This window comes from Impatiens glandulifera, chromosome 7, assembly GCF_907164915.1.
Source record: "Impatiens glandulifera chromosome 7, dImpGla2.1, whole genome shotgun sequence".
Classification (NCBI taxonomy): domain Eukaryota; kingdom Viridiplantae; phylum Streptophyta; class Magnoliopsida; order Ericales; family Balsaminaceae; genus Impatiens; species Impatiens glandulifera.
Genome location: NC_061868.1, coordinates 28,848,544 through 28,868,259, shown reverse-complemented (window position 1 = coordinate 28,868,259; position 19,716 = coordinate 28,848,544). Strand labels below are relative to the sequence as shown.

General features: G+C 35.6%; 3 protein-coding genes across 3 annotated transcripts; 1 reads left to right on the top strand and 2 right to left on the bottom strand.

Moving 5' to 3' along the window:
* Positions 1–1,303: 1,303 nt before the first annotated feature.
* Positions 1,304–6,642, bottom strand: LOC124945005 (3-hydroxyisobutyryl-CoA hydrolase-like protein 5). The gene is made up of 15 exons (XM_047485365.1): positions 6,336–6,642; positions 6,164–6,247; positions 6,018–6,086; positions 5,861–5,924; positions 5,702–5,775; positions 5,419–5,502; positions 5,240–5,324; positions 4,668–4,753; positions 3,334–3,455; positions 3,193–3,253; positions 3,014–3,112; positions 2,717–2,818; positions 2,603–2,644; positions 1,664–1,770; positions 1,304–1,564 (listed from the first exon to the last, which is right to left on the bottom strand). Exons 1-15 carry the CDS (start codon positions 6,366–6,368, stop codon positions 1,510–1,512), a joined length of 1,167 nt encoding a protein of 388 aa, XP_047341321.1. The 5' UTR covers positions 6,369–6,642; the 3' UTR covers positions 1,304–1,509.
* A 3,100-nt stretch (positions 6,643–9,742) lies between these two features.
* Positions 9,743–10,257, top strand: LOC124944601. Its single transcript, XM_047484899.1, has 2 exons — positions 9,743–9,763; positions 9,890–10,257. The coding sequence occupies exon 2, from the start codon at positions 9,915–9,917 to the stop codon at positions 10,221–10,223; it is 309 nt and encodes a 102-aa protein (XP_047340855.1). The 5' UTR covers positions 9,743–9,763; positions 9,890–9,914; the 3' UTR covers positions 10,224–10,257.
* A 1,363-nt stretch (positions 10,258–11,620) lies between these two features.
* On the bottom strand, positions 11,621–13,634 carry LOC124909687. The gene is made up of 5 exons (XM_047450341.1): positions 12,942–13,634; positions 12,702–12,827; positions 12,503–12,626; positions 11,685–11,824; positions 11,621–11,638 (listed from the first exon to the last, which is right to left on the bottom strand). The coding sequence occupies exons 1-5, from the start codon at positions 13,632–13,634 to the stop codon at positions 11,621–11,623; spliced, it is 1,101 nt and encodes a 366-aa protein (XP_047306297.1).
* Between the last annotated feature and the right edge of the window lie 6,082 nt (positions 13,635–19,716).

Sequence of the window (19,716 nt, the reverse complement as noted above, 5' to 3'; positions counted from 1 at the left end):
TACATTTTGTTGTATTGTATTTTGTCGTATTCACCTGATGTAGAACTCAGCTGATAGCGAGTTCTCCTGATCATTAACTCTGCTAATGAGCTACTCTGTTGATAGTGAACTCAGTTGTTGATCGGTTCTGCTGATGAAGAAACTATGTTGTCATCGAGTCTTCAGTTGATGGCAACTCTACTGTTGGCAAACTCTGCTGATAGCGAGCTCTCCTACTAGCGAACTTTGCTATTTGAGCAACTCTGTTGTTGACGAACTATGTTGATAGTAAGCTTTGCTGCTAGCGAACTCTACTGTTTGAGCAACTCTGCTGCCAGTGATTCTTCAGTTGATGGCAACTCTGATGTTAGCAAACTTTGCTGATGGAGGAGCTTAGTTGATAGCGAGTCTGTTGATGAAAACTCTGTTGTTAGCGAACTCTGCTGATGGAGCAGCTCAGCTGATAGCGAGTCTTCATCTAATGAGCTACTCTGTTGTTTGAGCAACTCTACTGTGAGCAAGTCTTCAATTTTACCTACGAATTAACACATTAGTGAACTTAGTTTATTCCTTCATCAAAACCATGTGTGTTCATTTTAATTATTCTAAGTTCAATTTAATCAATTAAAACGTTTTTCATAATTTAACTTAATTTAATGATTTCCCCTTTTAACTTAATTTAACAATTTCCTTTTATTTCCCCATTTTACTTAATTTAACAAGAGGTATAAGTGGTACGGTTAATTTTTTTTACAAAAAATCATCTCAATCGTTGGTGTCGGTTTTTCAAAATCTTCATCCGTCGATTGACTATTAAATGTCGATTCAGTTATAAGATTGATTTAGTCGGTTTAATCGTTAAAAAAATAACAAATATATATAATATAATAAACTAAAAAATAAAATAATAACAAATATAAATATATATATATAATAAACAATCAAAAAAAATATAAATATATATATATAATAAACAATCAAAAATCTAATTGAGAAACATTCTTACAAATAAAATTCTAATTTAAATTATGTAATAAAATAACTATTTAACTTTAAAATATATATATATATATATATATATTAAAATATTAATTAAATTAAGATGAGTTTAAACAAAACATAACCAAAAGTAGCATAATATTCATCGTTTACGATTAGGTTAAAAGACATATTTAAAAGATACAAAACACGTATATAAATAGTCGTTAAATCGTCGTTTTTTATTATCTAAACCATCAACCGAACCGGACAGAGTCGATACAGAAAATTATAACTCGATTCGGTCGATTTTTCATCATTTTTTCTTAAACGCTGTCTCAACCAATCAGTTTCATCCTTTGTGTTATTTCTTTCCCCAACTCATTACCCAACATTACTAGTGTCAGAAACAAAGAGATAGATTTAAATTTTAGTACAACACCATAAGTTTCTGTTTAGCTAAGAACAAAGGACCATAATAGATTGAGAGAATTGTCCACAGAGGAATTTGCAGAACATAGAACAAAATAGGTAAATTGACAAATACTTCTGTCAATTGGTTGCTTTTTTTTCTGCATAGACTGAATTCTCGTACTTTCCTTCCCACCTGTTTATTTTTTCAGTTGAAAACAGAGCATACATCAGATTTTCTAGTTGGACTTAATTGTAAGTAGGGGGAACATTAAAACTGTAAGTCCCTGCTGACCTGTGCTCCTCATTGTCAGGAACATGAAGCTCCTGCTCCTTCTCAAATGGCTGAAAGACAGCATCTATTTTCTCCTCATCCACTTTAGCAAGGCTAGGAGGATCCCACTATGAAAGAGAAAGAGAGAGTGAGCTAGTTTGTGGTGGTAATTCTATTAACATAATCAGGTTCTAATAAGCAAATTACTAAATCCCCTTCTCGTTCATATGCAAACCACCCACGATTTACATGTGTTTTAGCTTCACATTCTAGCAATACTTTAGAGGGACATCGTTTGATAGAATTCTCAAAATTAGAGTTTCACTATTTTGTTAAATATGTTGATGCTTTACTCTTGGCACCTTTCTCAAAAGTTGCATTAAGTTGTTTCAAACCCATTTCAGTTTTGCTGCCATGATTAAGAAAAAAATACAGATTTTGCAAATCATCAGGATTTCTCATTTTGATAATGCCATGGAAAAATAAGGAGACTGCATTCAAGTTCATTCCTTAACATGATAATCTTACACCTTCAACAAATTGGATATCAAATGAAGCACAACATCTAGAGCGGCCCTTATTAAATGAAGAAAAAATGGTCATATGTGATTTAAGTGTTTGAAAGAAAAAGATCTAGTTAAAATTTCACTTAAAAGGGGTTTATCTCAAAACTCATTCATAGTATATGGGCCTAGATTTAAAATAATAAAAGAGATTAAAGGCGGATTTCAAAATTGAAAAATAATTTAAACACTTGTTTATGGGCTTACTCCACAAATACCTCATAATACAATTCTATAATTTCTCTCAAGTGGGAAGAGTAATGCCTAAGAGATCAAAGATTTCAAACTCGATTCTCACTAAAAACGCTTTAAGTTAAAGTGGGAGACCAAGACTGTGTGCAGTCGTGCTAACTTCCTCTGGTTTACAAAAAAAAAACAAGGAAATGAGATATAGTACCTTTGGAGAATTATCCTTGTCAATTGTAAGAGCTCGAATACCCTGTATGTTATGAAAACAATAAATTAATGCTTCAATTACGTGCCAATATAATTCTTTCTTTCCTAATAATACCTCGTAGACATCACCAGATATTGTGGTTCTTAGAATGTTCATTGTCAGCCTGAACTCCTTCTTCAGACAATCAGACAGTTTCTGCTTCCTTCCTTCGCGAATCTGTTTATCCAACAAGAAAAGTCCTACTTTTAATGCAACTCTTATTATTAGTTTATAGAAGATTGAGTTCTAGCATTCATGTATCTCACAGTTATAGTCATCAACTGGATATTGTAGTAGTAGAAGTACAAATACACAAAATAGAACTAAAAATACAAATTGCTCAAGATTTCACAGCAATGCAAAAAACATTACTGATCTTAGAGTTATCTTCAATCCTGTAGGTGATGCTCTCTTTAAGCCCTTGACAACTGAACCAATCCATTCACTTCCTTCTTTGCTAGCTTCAGTTTCCTGGAAGATGAGATGTATATCTTAATTTGCAGTTGGCACAATGAAGAACTCTATATCCAGTAAATTACAGGAGAACTTACACAAGATTTTATAATATCTTCCACTGTGTCCTTACAGAAACACTCATTAATTATTGACAGCCTGTGAATTAATACAAAAACAACTTCTGTAAACATCTCTTCAGCTACAAGGAAGAGGATTTACTAGATAAGAAATCTTACTTGTTTAAAATACTTGCTTCATCAATCTGAACATTTTCTGAGAACTTCACAATAGTAGATTTGACAGCAGACTCATCACCAGAATTTAAGCTTACCAAGCATTTTTCCAGCTCTGACAATTTCTGATATTACAAACCAAATGATGGAGTTATTACAAATTCAGCAAAATGAACTACAGAGAAAATAAAAAACAACATCAAAACTCTTCGAGCCGAATCAAGACAAGTCATGAAATGCTGATTCTAGCTCTCTTAATGCTAAGATCTGTCTTCTTCACCCCCGACAATTTTCAAAAATTAAAGTTCACTAGGAAGAAATCTTTCATAAATGAGAAAATAAAAACGGTCTATTCACACTCAAAAACATGATTATGAGACCCTAATTTCTATCTCTATTTACACTATTAATCTCTAGAAAACAAAATAAATAATATTCTTCAGCACTCTCATGTGATTAGGTCAGCCCTATTATCCTAAAGAACATAACAATAATCCCTAAGGTACAAATATCCTATTACTACTTGTAATAGAGTGTTTCCATAGACTGGAATATAGATCAAACAATATTATGTGGCTATTCAAAACAAGGAGACAAGTGTCCTAATTGATTACACCTCCAGGAAGAAAAAGAACAAAGGGATCCATCCAAGGTGAATCAAAATTGTGTTCAAATGCACAAGATTGCACCATAATCTGACAAGAAAGCAAAAACCTCCTGTTATGGCTAGGTCAAAAATCGTTTAATATCAAGAGGTGGATATTCTCACCCTAAGGTCTTGGGTTCGAGCATGTGGATTTGATTTTTTTTACTTTGATAACAAATAAGACACATCTTTTCTCCAATTTTTCCCTCTGAGTTTTAAAATTATAAAATCAAATAAATATCAAAGGTAACTTCTCAAAAAAATGGATGAAAGTCATTACCAATTTGAGGTAGTGTTACTTTCATCCAATTCTAAAAGTTAAATTTTATCCTGTTAGAAATAATAACAATAAATCGAAGAGCTTTTCACAGAAAAAAGAAAAGATAAAAAGAGAGACTATTCTCAGCTTTTTTTTCATGCCTGCATGGCCTTAAGCCATGTCATTGGGCAAGGTAGAGGAGCTTCTCAATTATGGAATAGACCCTGGCCCTGATTTGGATCATGTTCAAGGTAAGTTTCCATGGTCAGGCTTCTGTACAAATATACACCCATTCTAGCATTACATGCTTATTTTAATCCCAATAATGTTACAACACAATCTAAAGATAACATAATCTATCAAGTTGATTTAGGGAAAATGAAAAAGGGAGAAGAAATTAATTAGAAAAAGAAGAAAAAAGACCCAAATCACCTCGGAAGGGACAAAATAAGTTGCCAGTCCAACTGAAACCAATTCCTTTCCATTCAGTCTAGCTCCAGTTAGACCCAGATATTCCCCTGCAAACACATTTAATTGAATCAGAAATTAGTTTTTGCTGATTTCTTGTATTAGAGCAAAAACAATTTGTTTTTATTCTGTTTTCTTTCTTTTTTTTTTAAACAAAACAAGTTATTTTATAAAATAATCTACTTAAGGTTTCCATTCTTTTTCATCAATGTATATAAAAAATTATAGCATAAAAAGTCCATGCACACAGACTAAACAATATAAGAGAATGGACAACCTAAACAATACAATTCAACAAACACATGAATAAAAGTATAAAACTGTAACTGCAGAGATTCCAAGTTCTTCCTTTTCCGTGAGAATGGTTAAAAATTGAAGTAAAATCTCAAATCTAATCTTGGTATTGATATGTGATTTACAAAGTTGAATTGCAAGATAGTTAAACAATGACATCCATATCTGTTCACTTCAGAAATCTATAAAATGTATGGTCACCTTGAGAATACGATATTATCCTACAGTAATGAAATGCATACCGATATGGCCAGGGAGATGAGAGAGCATGTATGAGAATCCACAATCCGTGTGAAACCCAATACTCGCTTCAGGCGTAGAAAATACCTAAAATAAGATCTGATAATAGTAAGTTCATTGAAAGATGCAACAATAGAATTTCTTATTAAGCTTGATTTTTGGTTAAATAGTGAATACTCACAGTCTTTTCAGTCACAACTGAAAACTTCATTGGAACCATCAAAGATGCTCCTCCACCCATTGCAATTCCATGAACAAGTGCAACCTAGAGTTGTCAAACATTAGAATTTAGACACAGTAATATTTCACCTGCACGGTGTTTTCTACGCTAATCTTGTCTTTATCCATCATTCCCACATTGATTTCCTGTTCTTTATACATTCATTATCTTCATTGTTTTTTTTACCTTTGTTATACCATTACAGATATAGTTCTTACATAGTCAAACAGATATAGAACAGTACCTGGGTCTTCTTAAATGAATGGATATGATAGCACAGCCAATACATTCTATACACCACCTCAAGGCAGGAATCCTCTGTCAAATAACCAAAACTTTTAAGTATAATAAATCCACATGCATTTGAATAAAGTTCTAATAAAAAACACACAAAATAGCATACTTAAATTTCTGCCATTGTAAAACATCTTTAAGTCACCTCCAGCAGAAAAGGCACGACCAACTCCCTAATGACACAAATGTGAAATGATCAGAAAACAAAACCATATCCAGGAAAGTCCAACTAGCCTTACACTATTGAAGTGAAATAAATACCTAACCTTGATTATCACAAGCTCCACACTGCTGTCTCTCTCCCATTTTTCCAAACATTCAGCTAGAGTAGAAACCTAATTCCCAGAATTTCAACTATTTAGATATTTAAAAACCTCCAGATCAGGAAATTGAAGTAAACTAAGATGCTTACCACTTTTGATGAAATGACATTCAATTGATTAGGTCGATTCAAGACAATGGACCTCACATGATCAATTTCCTTAGTGAGAACAACCTAGTAGTAATGCAAAACACCATAATAATACTGGTATCAGTATTCTTAATAGAGAAAGTGAAATATACAACCTTTTGCCCATATGTACCTCTTCTTCTGGGTATACAATTTCTTGAGCCATTGGGATATGTGTTAGCTCAACCAACTTATCTTGCAGAAATGATCTATGAAAGATGTAATTAGTGGAGGAAACAGGCACAAACTCTAACTAACTAACTGGGTTTTAGCTTATAAAGACCTCACCCACTCTGAGGAAATTGGTAGGTAGTGACACTGATTTACAGAGATAAATTTGTTCATGGAAGTTGTTGAATGAGACAATTGACAGATTTAACAGACAGGGGTTAGGTCAGGTGGTTGGTAGCCACCGTTGTTTAGGAAGTAATTCAACCGGTACACGGAACAGAGCGTGACCCACGTTTCTGTCTGAATCACCATTACCTAACACCTTCTATTAGTAGTGTGTCTATTTTGTTTAGGGAAGAAAAGAATAATGTCCTTGACTTCATGTCATTTTTTAAATTTATTGTCTGTAATTATGATTTTATAAATTATGTTCACATTTATTTAAATTGGTAAAAAAAAATTAAATATATATATAGTTAACTTTGACTATGTAAGCATCATTGTATTTTTTTTTTTTTAATGAGAATTTTAAAAAGGTTTGAAGGAAGGACATTGGAAGGGAAATTTGATGGAATAACCCTTATAAGAGGGTTATTACCACTTTTAGCAGGTGATTTATAATTTTTTCATTTTTGACCTCAGTTTTACCCTTTATTTAAAAAAAAAAAAATTAAAATGTCAGTAGTGCGCCTTTCAGTTAAAGTGTCCCTATTCTTCTCCCCTTTCCCTCCTCTCCACCAACCGTCCTTTCCCCGTCCTTCCTTCATCAACTTTCCTTCATCATCAACGCTTCCTTCATCATCAACGGATCCTTCCTTCATCATCAACGTCCTTCATCAACAAAACTGGAACGTCTTCAACATTCAGGTTAGACCTTCGTCGTTTTAGGGTTTTGTCGGTTAGAGTCTAGGATGTAGGTTAGGTCATGGAATAATGGTTTTAGAGCTTGGCTGATTTGTTTTACAGTGAAATATACATCCGACGAAGGTGACGAAGGCGACAGTGCATCTGTCGCAGACGACGATGTATCTGTCGCAGACGACGATACATCTGTCGCAGGCGGGAAATGCATCTGTCGCATGCGCCAGATGCATTTCTCGCCTGCGACAGATGCATTTCCCGCCTGCGACAGATGCACTGTCGCCTGCGACAGATGTATTTTCCTTGCATTTTCCTCCTTGCAATTAACACTGACTGGTCACTGTCAATGACTTCTGTGAATTTTTATCAATTGCAGATCACATGAATGTTGGTGTTTTTCTCCTCTTTGATGGAGACTGGAAAACTGATGATTGTGGGGTTAGTTCTTTTGTCTCAAGTTCGTGTCGTGGTGTGAATGTACCCCGAAATGCTACATATGAAGAGTTAGCTTCAATTGTCTATAATTCTATTGGTGTGGACAAACTAAGATATGACTTAGTGTTCAAGGTAAAGTATAATATGTTAATGATCAATTCTCCTCCTGCAACAATCATTGGAGATAGCGATGTGGCGTTCTATTTACAAGAACTCTCGTCTTCACTGCCCAATCATCGCGCCCCGCTATGTGTCTCCTTAGTAGAGAAGTCAATACCTTCAACTCAACAAAGTGAAAGACCAGAAAATGACATATTTGAGCAGCAAGATATCTTACCAAGGCATCGAGATGTATGTGAGCAGCGCGACGTATTTGAGCAGCAAGATGTATTCCCAAGTCAACAAGATGTATTCCCAAGGCAACAAGATGTATCTGAGCAGAAGAATGTGTTTGAGCAGCGAGATATATTTGAGCAGCAAGATGTTTTTGAGCAGAGAGATGTATGCGAGGAGCAAGATGTTTTTGAGCCGGAAAATGTCTTCCCAAGTCAACCAAGCACTTCCCATGTTAGGAATACATTCAGCCATACTGAGGGAACCAATCACTACTTCTCATATGAACCACTCGAGATCGAAACTCCTGCTCCATTAATTGAAAATTCATTGGAAGTGGGTACGTTTTTTGACAACAAAAAAGAAATACAATTGAGGTTGCATAGACATGCGATGTCTAATCACTTTGTCCTTAAAGTGGTGAAGTCAACAAAAAATCTTTGGTTTGTAAAATGTATGGCTGAGAACTGCAAGTGGAAATTGCGTGCTATGAAAGGAAAATTTTCGGAGATGTTTGAGATCAGAAAATTTGTAAAAGAACACACATGCTCAATTTTGACGAGACAAGACAATGTGAGGCAAGCACCATCATGGGTAATTGCGGAGTGTATCAAACGTAAATACATGGACCATCACCATGACCACATGCCTAAAAAAATAATGGAAGACATGCATACAAGTTATGGGTTAACTTTGACATATAATAAGGCTTGGAGGTCAAGGGAAAAGGCCTTAATGGCGGTGCGAGGAACTGTGGAGGATTCCTATGGTGAATTGCCATCCTACCTGTTCATGTTGCAGAAGAAGAACCCAGGTACCATAATTGACATCCAGACGGATGAGGAAGGACACTTCAGGTATATGTTCATGTCTCTAGGGGTTTCATAGGATGTTGTCGTCCTGTATTGTGCATCGATGCCAGCTTCCTTAAGCATAAAGTTGGAGGTCAACTACTGGTTGCGATAGCATTGGATGCGAACGAGCAACTATATCCCGTTGCTTTTGGTGTCGTTGATTCAGAGAATAATAACTCTTGGACATATTTCATGCAACAACTAAGGTTGGCAATTGGATCAGTCCCGGATCTCGTCTTCATATCCGATAGACACCCAAGTATTGCCAACGCCTTGTCCGCGATTTTTCCAGAAGCACATCACGGTGCATGCACATACCACATCAAAATGAATATAATGGCCAAATTTAAAACTGATAACTGTCATGTTGAGTTTTATTTGGCTTCTCGTGCATACACCGAGACCACGTTTCAGAATCATTTTGACAAGATCAGAACTAAAGACCCTAGGATTGCTCAATATTTGGAACAAATTGGAGTGGAGAGATGGAGTCGTGCTTTTTTCCTCGGTTCGCGATACAATCAAATGACAAGTAATTACGCTGAGAGTTTTAATAGTCAGTGCAGAGAAGCTAGGAAATATCCCATAACAACATTAGCTGACTATTTAAGATTCACAATACAAGATTGGTTTTATCATAGATTAGAAAAATCATCCAACCACAACGAACATTTATCTCCATATTATGAAAAGTTATTACGTGAGGAAGGTGAAAATGCTAGATTCACAGCGTTTATCCACTTAATCGATTTCAGTTCCATGTGCATGACGGTGAATTTGATTTTCATGTTGACTTCAAGGGTCGAACTTGTACTTGTAGGGTATTTGATGTATCCGGTCTTCCTTGTACGCATGCCCTGGCTGCTGCCCGTTTCCGGAAATCGGTTCCATATGAGTTGTGCGCAAGGTTAGAGAATTTTTGTTCCATAAGTTATGTTCAATTTATGTTGTGTTGAATTTATGTTATGTTGAATTTATGTTATGTTCAATTTATGTTGTGTTGAATTTATGTTATCACTGTATAATTTTTCAGGTTTTACTCAACTGAATCGTGGTGCATGGCTTATGCGGAGACATGTTATCCAGTTTTTCAACATAATGAAGCTTGGGACATTCCCGAACATATCAAGAAACGAGTCTGCCTAAAACCCCCCGTGAAGATTAAGAAAGGACGACCAACAACAAAACGTAGATCATCACAAGGTGAGGTTCGTAAAGAACGGAGACGGTGCGGCTCATGTGGCGGTCTAGGTCATAACAGAGCAACATGCTCAGCAGTGATGCCTGCACCATCTACTGCAAGACCTTCACAATCAAGTGCCCAATCTACACAACCTTCACAATCAAGTGCCCAATCTTTGGCATGAAACTGTTTTAGGGTTTTGATCAAACCGTTTTTGTATGTACATCAAACTGTTTTAGGGTTTTGATCAGACTGTTTTGGGGTTTTGATCAAAATGTTTTTGGGGTAGGGTTTTGATCATCTGTTTTTGGGTTTTGATCAAACTATTTTTGGGGTAGGGTTTTGATCAAACTGTTTTTGGGGTAGGGTTTTGATCATCTGTTTTTGGGTTTTGATCAAAATGTTATTGGGTTTGGATTATTTGTTTAAGTGTTGTCATATGTTGTGTTGTCAAAGAGAAATAGCAGGATTGATTGCAGGAATGCAGGAATGCATCTGTCGCAGGCGACGGTGCATCTGTCGCAGGCGGGAAATGCACCGTCGCATGCGGGAAATGTATTTCATTTATGTTTTGTGCTTAATTATATATATACTACATTATATAATCCATGTGAATTCAAAATAGCAAACTAAATTACATTCAAAAATAAATACATATGGTTTACATTCAAAAATATACATAGCTAAATTATGTCCATTTTCTATGGGTCTATTATATGGTGGAACAACCTAACTGCTCATTTTTGTCTCCAAAAAACCATGTTTTCTGTTGTCATAGCTAATATATCCAATTTGGCAGTAAGGTACTCCAAATACATGATTGTAAAAAGACCACAGTCTCCACTCTTCGTGCACTTGAGGACTCTTGGGTGTGGTATTACAACATATGACATTCCTTCCAAACTGAACTTAGGATACTTGATCCTGTCAAACTCGGTCGTTCCAAATAGAAACATATATGGAATCATTTCACATAGTGGTTTCATGAACTTGTCATAGTGATTCTTTTTTATAAATCCTTGTTCGCAGTCATAAACATTGATGCACCAATCTTGTAGTTGCACCTCACAAAGGACCCAATGCTTCATATTCAGATTCATAGGGAAATATACCTTATCTACAATCATCCAAGAAGTCATCAATTTTCCTTCATCACCCCTGAAATATTCCATCAAGTCATCGTCGAATTGGTATGTTTGTGGATTTTTGGAGAACTTTGAATAACGTAACGACAACCTCGTAGAGACATTACAGTCACATATTGAGAAATCCATCGGTTGATAAGTCTTGGGAAAATTGGCAACCCTTTTTTTAAGAATGTAACATGCTGCATCTATCTCCTGCGACAAATTCGAGAAAATGAAGTAAGCACAGAGCATCAAATGAATTAAGCACAGAACATCAAAAGAAATAGCAGGAATTGCATCTGTCGTAGGCGACAGTGCATCTGTCGCAGGCGACGGTGCAACTGTCGTAGACGACGATGCATCTGTCGCATGTGACAGATGCACCGTAGCATGCGCCAGATGCATTTCCCGCCTGCGACAGATGCACCGTCGCATGCGACAGATGCAATTCCTGCTATTTCTCTTTAACCTGCTGTTAATACAATACCCAAAAAACAGTTTCAACAACAAAAACTTACGTGATCATGTAGCCAATTCTGAGGCCTCAACATTCTGTTAAACAATTCTCGACCAGCATGGAAAAGAACCAGATTTATCTTGTCTTCATCCTCCAGCTTCAGCCATTGTTTCAACTCATCCAACAGTTCACTATCATAATCTAAAAGAGGATTGACAGTTACTGGATCAATGAGTTTAAAGGATTTTCCATTAGGATCTGTGTAGTTCCCCAATTGTGTGGACCTCTTCTTTCTCCGAAAACTCTGTCCCTGAAATCTTGTTGGAGTCAATACCAATACATCATCATCCTTCTTCTTTCCCAACTCAGCCTCTTCATCCTTCTTTTTTCCCAAGTCAGCCTCTTCATCATTCTTCTTTCCCACGTCAGCCTCTTCATCATTCTTCTTTCCCATGTCAGCCTCTTCATTCATCTTCCTTTTCTTGCCCAACTGCTGCAACCTATTTTTGGCCAAAACCACCTTCCTCTTCTTCTTCGTGGCCAATTCTTTCTTTCCCAACTCAGCATTCTTATCAACAACTGCTGCAGCCTCTTCATCTTTGTTTTCATTCTGCTCGGCTTCTTTGTTGATCTCCAAACCATCAACAGCCTCTTCATCTTTGTTTTCATTCTGCTCGGCTTCTTTGTTGATCTCCAAACCATCAACAGCCTCTTCATCTTTGTTTTCATTCTGCTCGGCTTCTTTGTTGATCTCCAAACCATCAACAGCCTCTTCATCTTTGTTTTCATTCTGCTCGGCTTCTTTGTTGATCTCCAAACCATCAACAGCAGCATCATCTTTGTTTTCATTCTCCGCAGCTTCTTTGTTCATCTCTAAACCATCAACAGCAGCAGCATCTTTGTTTTGATCATCATCAACAACAGCTTCTTTGTTCATCTCTAAACCATCAACAGCAGAAGCATCTTTGTTTTGATCAACATCAACAACAGCTTCTTTGTTGATCTCCAAACCATCAACAACAACATAATCTTTGTTTTCATGAACAACAGCTTCTTTGTTGATCTCCAAACCATCAACAACAGCAGAATCTTTGTCATCATCAACAACAGCAGCATTGTTTATCATCTCCAAACCATCAACAGCAGCATCCTCCAACCCAACATCATCATTGTTTATCATCTCCAATCCATCGGCAACATCATTCTGATCATTGTTTATCATCTCCAACCCATCAGCAACATCTTCTTTCTCATTCAACCGATCAACAACATCATTCATATCAGCAGCATTTTCTTTTTCATTCAGCAGATCATCAACATCATCATTCTCATCAGCAACATCTTTGTTGATTTCCAAATCCTTCTCCACTAAATCATCATCAGCAGCAACATCATTCTTTTGTTGTTTTATTTCACCCAATAATTGGATTATGTGATTGAACATAACCCGTTGATCCTCTTTCACTACCTTCATTTCAGTTTTCAGCTCCTTCACATCCCTTGTCAACTCCTTCACATCCTTTGTAAGCTCATCAAACTTGTCATCATTCTGGGCTTTAGTCACCGGATTGTCAAACTTGTCATCAAACTTGTCTTGCCTAGTAGGAGAACTGTCTTCTTTCTTTTGAGGATTCGTTGCTGAAGGGACATGGCTTGATTCACGAGTAGTAGACCGAGAGTTGTCTTCGCTAGATTCATCACTAAATGACTTCTCGGTCCTCTTAATTGTTGTCCTTTTAATTGGTTTTCTCCTCTTGAGCGTTTGTTTGGGAGTACCATCTTCATTCTTTCTCTTCCTACCATCCACCTCAAATAAATCATCATAAATGTAATCTCCCATTTCTTCAAATTCATCCCCACAGTAGTTCGTCTTCTCCTCCTCAGACTCATGAATCTTGTTAAAGACATTGCATTTGAAAAGGGCATTGGATACCTCTTGGCTAGTGTTGGTGTTGCTTCTGGAGGCTATAAAAAGTAATATCCTTGGGCATGTATGTTTTTCCTCGATCATATCCGCAAATTTGGGGACAAATGTCTTATAACCAAATATGTCCAAACTTGGAAGGCTATGGCGAACCCATTAATAGTATAAGCAACATCACAGTTCCCCTTGCAAGTTTCCTTCTTCTCCACATATAGCTGTCGAAGATGTTTCATGTCCTTGTCAATACCCTTCAAAGTTGAATTGAATGACACCTTTCCCCATGGAAATTGAAGGAACATTTCCATATCCTTCACCATGCTGAAGATCTTCAAACATACCCTCTTCCTATTATCAGATCCAAAGAGACACTGGTAAATAAGGTTGATGAGCCCAAGCTTCCATGCATCCTCCTTCTCAGAGCAGTTGAGGAAAACACTTTGAACTTCTGTCACTTTAACAACTGTTTTGCCACCAAAGTATTTATGGACTAGGGGTGGACATTCTTCAGCGTGCCAGTTTTCAATCACAGGAAATCTTCCAAAATTTAGGCCTGTTACCAAGGCATATTCCTTCATGTCCCAATAAAGCTGTTGACCATTGACTAAGAAAGTTATTCCCTTCGAACTGGAGCTGCTTTTCCTGATCAACATCTGGTGGATTATTGTTCCTGAGAAAATGACAGTCGGGGCTTTCAATAGATACTGAAATTGACTCTTCATAGCCCTTTCCATAAGACCAAAGTGATTAAACTTGTCCTTGGTCTTTAACAAGTAGGTGCAAGTAGATTTCCATGAAACACGTCCAGGAAAGTTCTCAATTACCGTTTTTTTTTTTGCATTTGGTTGGTGCCATCTGCAAAAAAATCAATAAGTCAGAATAATGAAAGTAAATACCACTAATTTAAAGGAAATATGACATATGTCGCAGACGACAGTGCATCTGTCGCAGACGACGATGCATCTGTTGCAGGCAGAATAATTCTGCCTGCAACAGATGCATCGTCGTCTGCGACAGATGCATCGTCGTCTGCGACAGATGCATCGTCGTCTGCGACAGATGCATCGTCGTCTGCGACAGATGCACTGTCGGCTGCGAAAATGCATCGTCGCCATCGACAGCCTGCAACAGCCTTCGACAGAAGCATTTTAAACCCAAAACTAAACCTAAACAATAAACCTAAACAATAAACCCTACCTAAACCTAAATTCATACCTAAACCTAAACAATACCCTAAACCATTCATCCATTATAGCATGCATGGATATAAAACGGAGAACTAGGATAGAAACGGATAGAAACGGGGAAGATAAACTCACCTTCGTCGTTCTGGAGTTGAGATTCTCGTCGGGGGCTCTTGTTTGTCGTCGGGGCTCGTCGGGGTTCGAGGGAGGGTTCGAGGGAGAGGACGTCGTCAATGTTTCGGGGGATTTTCGTCGTCGTCGTTGTTTTCGGGGTTGATCAGTCGTCTTCGGGAAGTTGGAAACGAGAGAGAGGGAGTGAAAGGAGAAGTGGGGAAAGGGAAACGACGGGGGAGAATGAAAATCAATTTTTTTTTTTTAAATAAAGGGTAAAACTGACCTTTTGCCTTGGCAAAAGGTCAAAAATAAAAAAATTATAAATCACCTGCTAAATGTGGTAATAACCCTCTTATGAGGGTTATTCCATCAAATTTCCCCATTGGAACATGAGTTGAAACAGTAGATCTGACAACTTTTGTTTAGTCTAGGTGGCACATTTTATTCTTTTTCAATATTTCTCATTTTATCGTTTTAATAAAAATTAATTTAATGTATATTAAAAATAATTATGATTTAAAATATAGAATAATCATACATTTTTTTATAAGAGAAATATAAGGAGACTTAAAAATATTGAAAAAAAATGTATGAATTATGTGAGATGAATTGAGTGAATTGAAAATCTTTTTGTATAAATTTTTGAATGATTCATTAAATATTTTTTATAATATAAATTTTCAAATAATTCATTACATATTTAAATTTATTAAATATAATTTTTTTAAATATGTTATTATGTTTTATTAATACTTAGTTTGACTATTTTCGCAGATGCCATTGTCATCTGCTTGGTTCTTCCATTTCTTAAACCTATTAATTTGCCATAGTTCTTCCATTTCTTGAACCTATTAATTCACCTTTTTGTTGTTTCTTAGTACTCGAAATTTGTTGATTTCCCTTTTGTTATTCGTTTGTCATGTCTTCTTCCTTCCTAGGCTCTATAGGAATAGACGGAGTTTCACTTAAAATTATATTTCAAAAAGTGTTTTATTTAGAAAGATCGTATTCGTTCTTGTAAGTAAAATTTGATGAATCTCTTTTATTAAAAATAACTTGTTACAAAATAAAATTAAGAATATCAAATCGAATGTGAAGGATATATGTGGTGCATGGGAATATCTTAGATCAAGTCAACAACTTTATTTTTTTTTTAAATAACCACTTGGTTATTTTGTTTTTTTCTTTTCTGCATTTCTATCATATACTTTTTTTCTTTTGTAAATTGGCCCTTATTTTGTTAGGCCACATCATCGACCTTCTATCAAAAATCCAAGTCACTTCATCTCTCCGATGAAACGTCATCTTCTCTTCTCATATTCTTCTGATTATTGTATCAATTGGTATCAGAGTCACTGTCCTTACGATGGTCAAAACCCGACATCAAACAAAAAACGACTCCTTGCGTATGTTCGTAGACTCGGTGTCCCTGACTCTTAAGGAGGTACGAAAGGATCTAAACTAAAGTTGGGTCGATTGAAGAATAATAACATGTACTAACCAAGCAAGAAGGTCCGGACCACCCTGAACAATCGGCGGAAATGTCGAGAGCAGGTCAGCATAGAGAACAACAATGTGTACCACCGATGCGGCTAACCAAAGTGGACTTCCCTATGTTCGACGGAGTGGACGTTAGGCTGGATTATATTCTTAGAACAATTTTTTAGTATCAATCATACCAAATATGCAACTAAGGTAGAGATCGCTCCTATTTATTTCTCAGGGGATGCTCAAACTTGGAATAGATCATTTTTGTCGACCATAAATCAAACAATAACATGGATAAATCTCAAGAAGTCGCTACTTCAGCAATTTGGCCCATCGATCTGTGAAACCCCAATCAGGCAGCTGATTAATCTGAAATAAACCAAAATTGTTCAAGATTACAATCTAAGGTAGAAGTGTTAATCGGTTCGGTTTTCGGGTTTCTCGGTTCGGTTTCTTCAAATTATTATTTTTTTAGCTAATTCGAAAACCGAACCGAATTCAAATAAATTCTAATAAAACCGAACCGAATTTGATTTTCTTTTTTACTTTTATTGTTAAATCTTTAATTCGGATTATTCTAATTCAAAACAAAATTTGAATTGTGATGTTGAACAACGAAGATAGATCTTGAATTCAAAATATGTGTTAAACCACATGGAGATATATCAAGATTTAACAATTTTGATAAAGAAGAAACTAAGACATAACGAGATTAAATAGATCAAACTCAGAGATGTAGTTGAAGTCTGGAGACTCTTTCATGTGAGAATGGAGAAGAGATGTAGTTGAAGCCTGAAGGGGCTAAAGATTAGGTTAATTTCATATGAGAATGAAAATGAAAGAGGGAGATGACGACTTGAGATTAAGTTAGAGAGAGTATTTGATTAGGTTAGAGAATAAAAAGGGATTAGATTTAGAATATATATATATATATATATATATATATATATATATATATATATATATATATATATATATATATATATATATATATATATATGAGGTGGACTATTGAGAAATTAGGTTTAGAGAATAAAGGTGAGGTGGGCTGTGGCCCTAATGAGAAATTAGGGTTAAAGAATATAAATGAGATAAACGGTTAAAAATTAGGTTTAGAGAATGAAGGAGAAATTATTATATATAATAAAATAAATTATTATATATTATATATAATAAATAATTATATATTATATATAATAAATAATAAATAATAAAAAAATGAATTCGATTTTCGGTTTAGTTTCGAGTTAAAACCCCAACTCGAAAATCAATTCAAAAATCGTATTTGAATTCGAATTGGTTTGAAATTCGATTCGAAAACCGAAAATAAAATTCGAATTTGGTTTATTCGAATTCAGTGAATTCGAATTCGGTCGGATGTTTGGTTTAGACAAAATATTGAACACCCTTAATCTAAGGTACATGGTTATTTCTCATAAACTTATACACATGTCTAATGAATATGTACTTGACTGCTATCTAAGTAGTCTTAAAGAATATATTGTTAACTTTATACGGTTGTTGCAACCTCATTCACTAAACGATGAAATGGAAGTAGTCAAGGTCTAATGAGTAGTGGTTACTTATACAACTCGAGTCCACCAATCTTACTCACACCCTCCTATCCGAAATCTACCCTGTTTAATCATCCCAAATCACATCAACCTAACCTCTCTTACTTCTCCTTTTTCAACTCGAATCTCAGGCAAAGATATATGCAATAGATGGATCCTAAAGTCCTTGATGACAGAAGGAAGAATGATCTCTATTATACTTGTGATGAAAAATACGTTTCAAATCACAAGTGTAAAGAAAATTTGTTTATGATACTAGTGAATGAAATTGGGGAGTGTGAGAACATACCTGAAATTGTTAATTTGAACACTCTTATGTCCAAGCCAAATTGTGAAGAACCTTTCATGTCTCTCCATGCCCTATCTAGATCGAAAAACTATCAAACTCTACGAATTTGGGGGAAATTTGGGTTACTATTAGTTGTTATTCTTATAGACACTAGTAAAACTCATAATTTTATTGGCAGTAAGGTTCTCAAAAACATTCATCACCCTATTGTTATAACTAAAACTCTACAAGTAAAAGTAGTAGATGAATCAAACCTGGTAAGCGGTAGTTGTTGTCAAGACTTGAAGTGGACCAAATGATGATGAATACATAGACGACATGTGGGTGTTATCTATGTCAAGTTATGACGTGGTCTTGGGCATTGAATGACTTATAACTTTAGGGCCATCATCGTGGATTTTTAAGAAACTTACATTGACTTATGAACGAGGGGGGAATAATAATATGCCTGTAAGGAATTAATCAAACAATGATTAATATAATGGAGGGTAATAAACTGCTTAATCTAGTATAAAAATGAAATATAGAAGCACTAATATAAGTAAGGAACTCAATTTATGAAGGAGGACATTTCTCCGTAATTGTTGTGAGTTTTTATGAGGCCCTGAAAGGCTTGGCTGGAGTTTTGGCTTCGTTTGAAGACCTATTCTAGAAACCCATTAAACTTCCATAAGCCCGAGATCATGATCACTAAACTCTTTTAAAATTAGGTACAGAACCAATATGTTTAAGATCATATCTTTATCCTTCATTACAAAAAGCAGATGGATAAAATACTAGAAAAATGAATCATTCAACACAGTCATAGTAAATTTGTTGCACCAATCGTCCTAGTAATACTTATCTTCGAGGTTCTATATAGACTATCGCCAACTAAATGTAGCTATAGTCAATGACAAATTACCTATTCCCATCATCGAAGAGTTATTGGAGGACTTCATGGTTCTAAATTATTCTCGAAACTCGACATGTGTTTGGGTTATTATCAAATTCGTATAAAAACGGTCGACTGCCACAAGACAAATTCTGCACACATGAAGGGTTGTATGAATTCTTGGTAATGCCCTTCGGGTTAACTAATGCTCCATCTACCTTTCAAAGTCAAATGAACTCTATACTTAAACTGTTTTTGAGGAAGTTTGTATTAGTGTTCTTTGATGACATTCTAGTATATAGCCGCACTTGGGAAAATCACACGATGCATGTTACTCAAATTCTAGAGATTCTAAAAAACCACACCCTGTTTCTCAACCAAGAAAAATGTGATTTGGATGTATCCAAATAGCATATTTGGGACATATCATAAGTAAGGAGGGAGTAGTAGTTGACCTTGAAAAGTTGAAAGTTATGTAAACATGGAAACTTCTATGACGATCAAACAACTTAGAGGGTTCTTGAGTCTTACGGAATATTATCGTCAATTCAATCAAAAATATGGGTTGATAGAAAAACCCTTAATAGATTTTCTAAAAAAGGGAATTTCAATTGCATTGAAAAAGTAGGGTTGACTTTTGAACACCTCA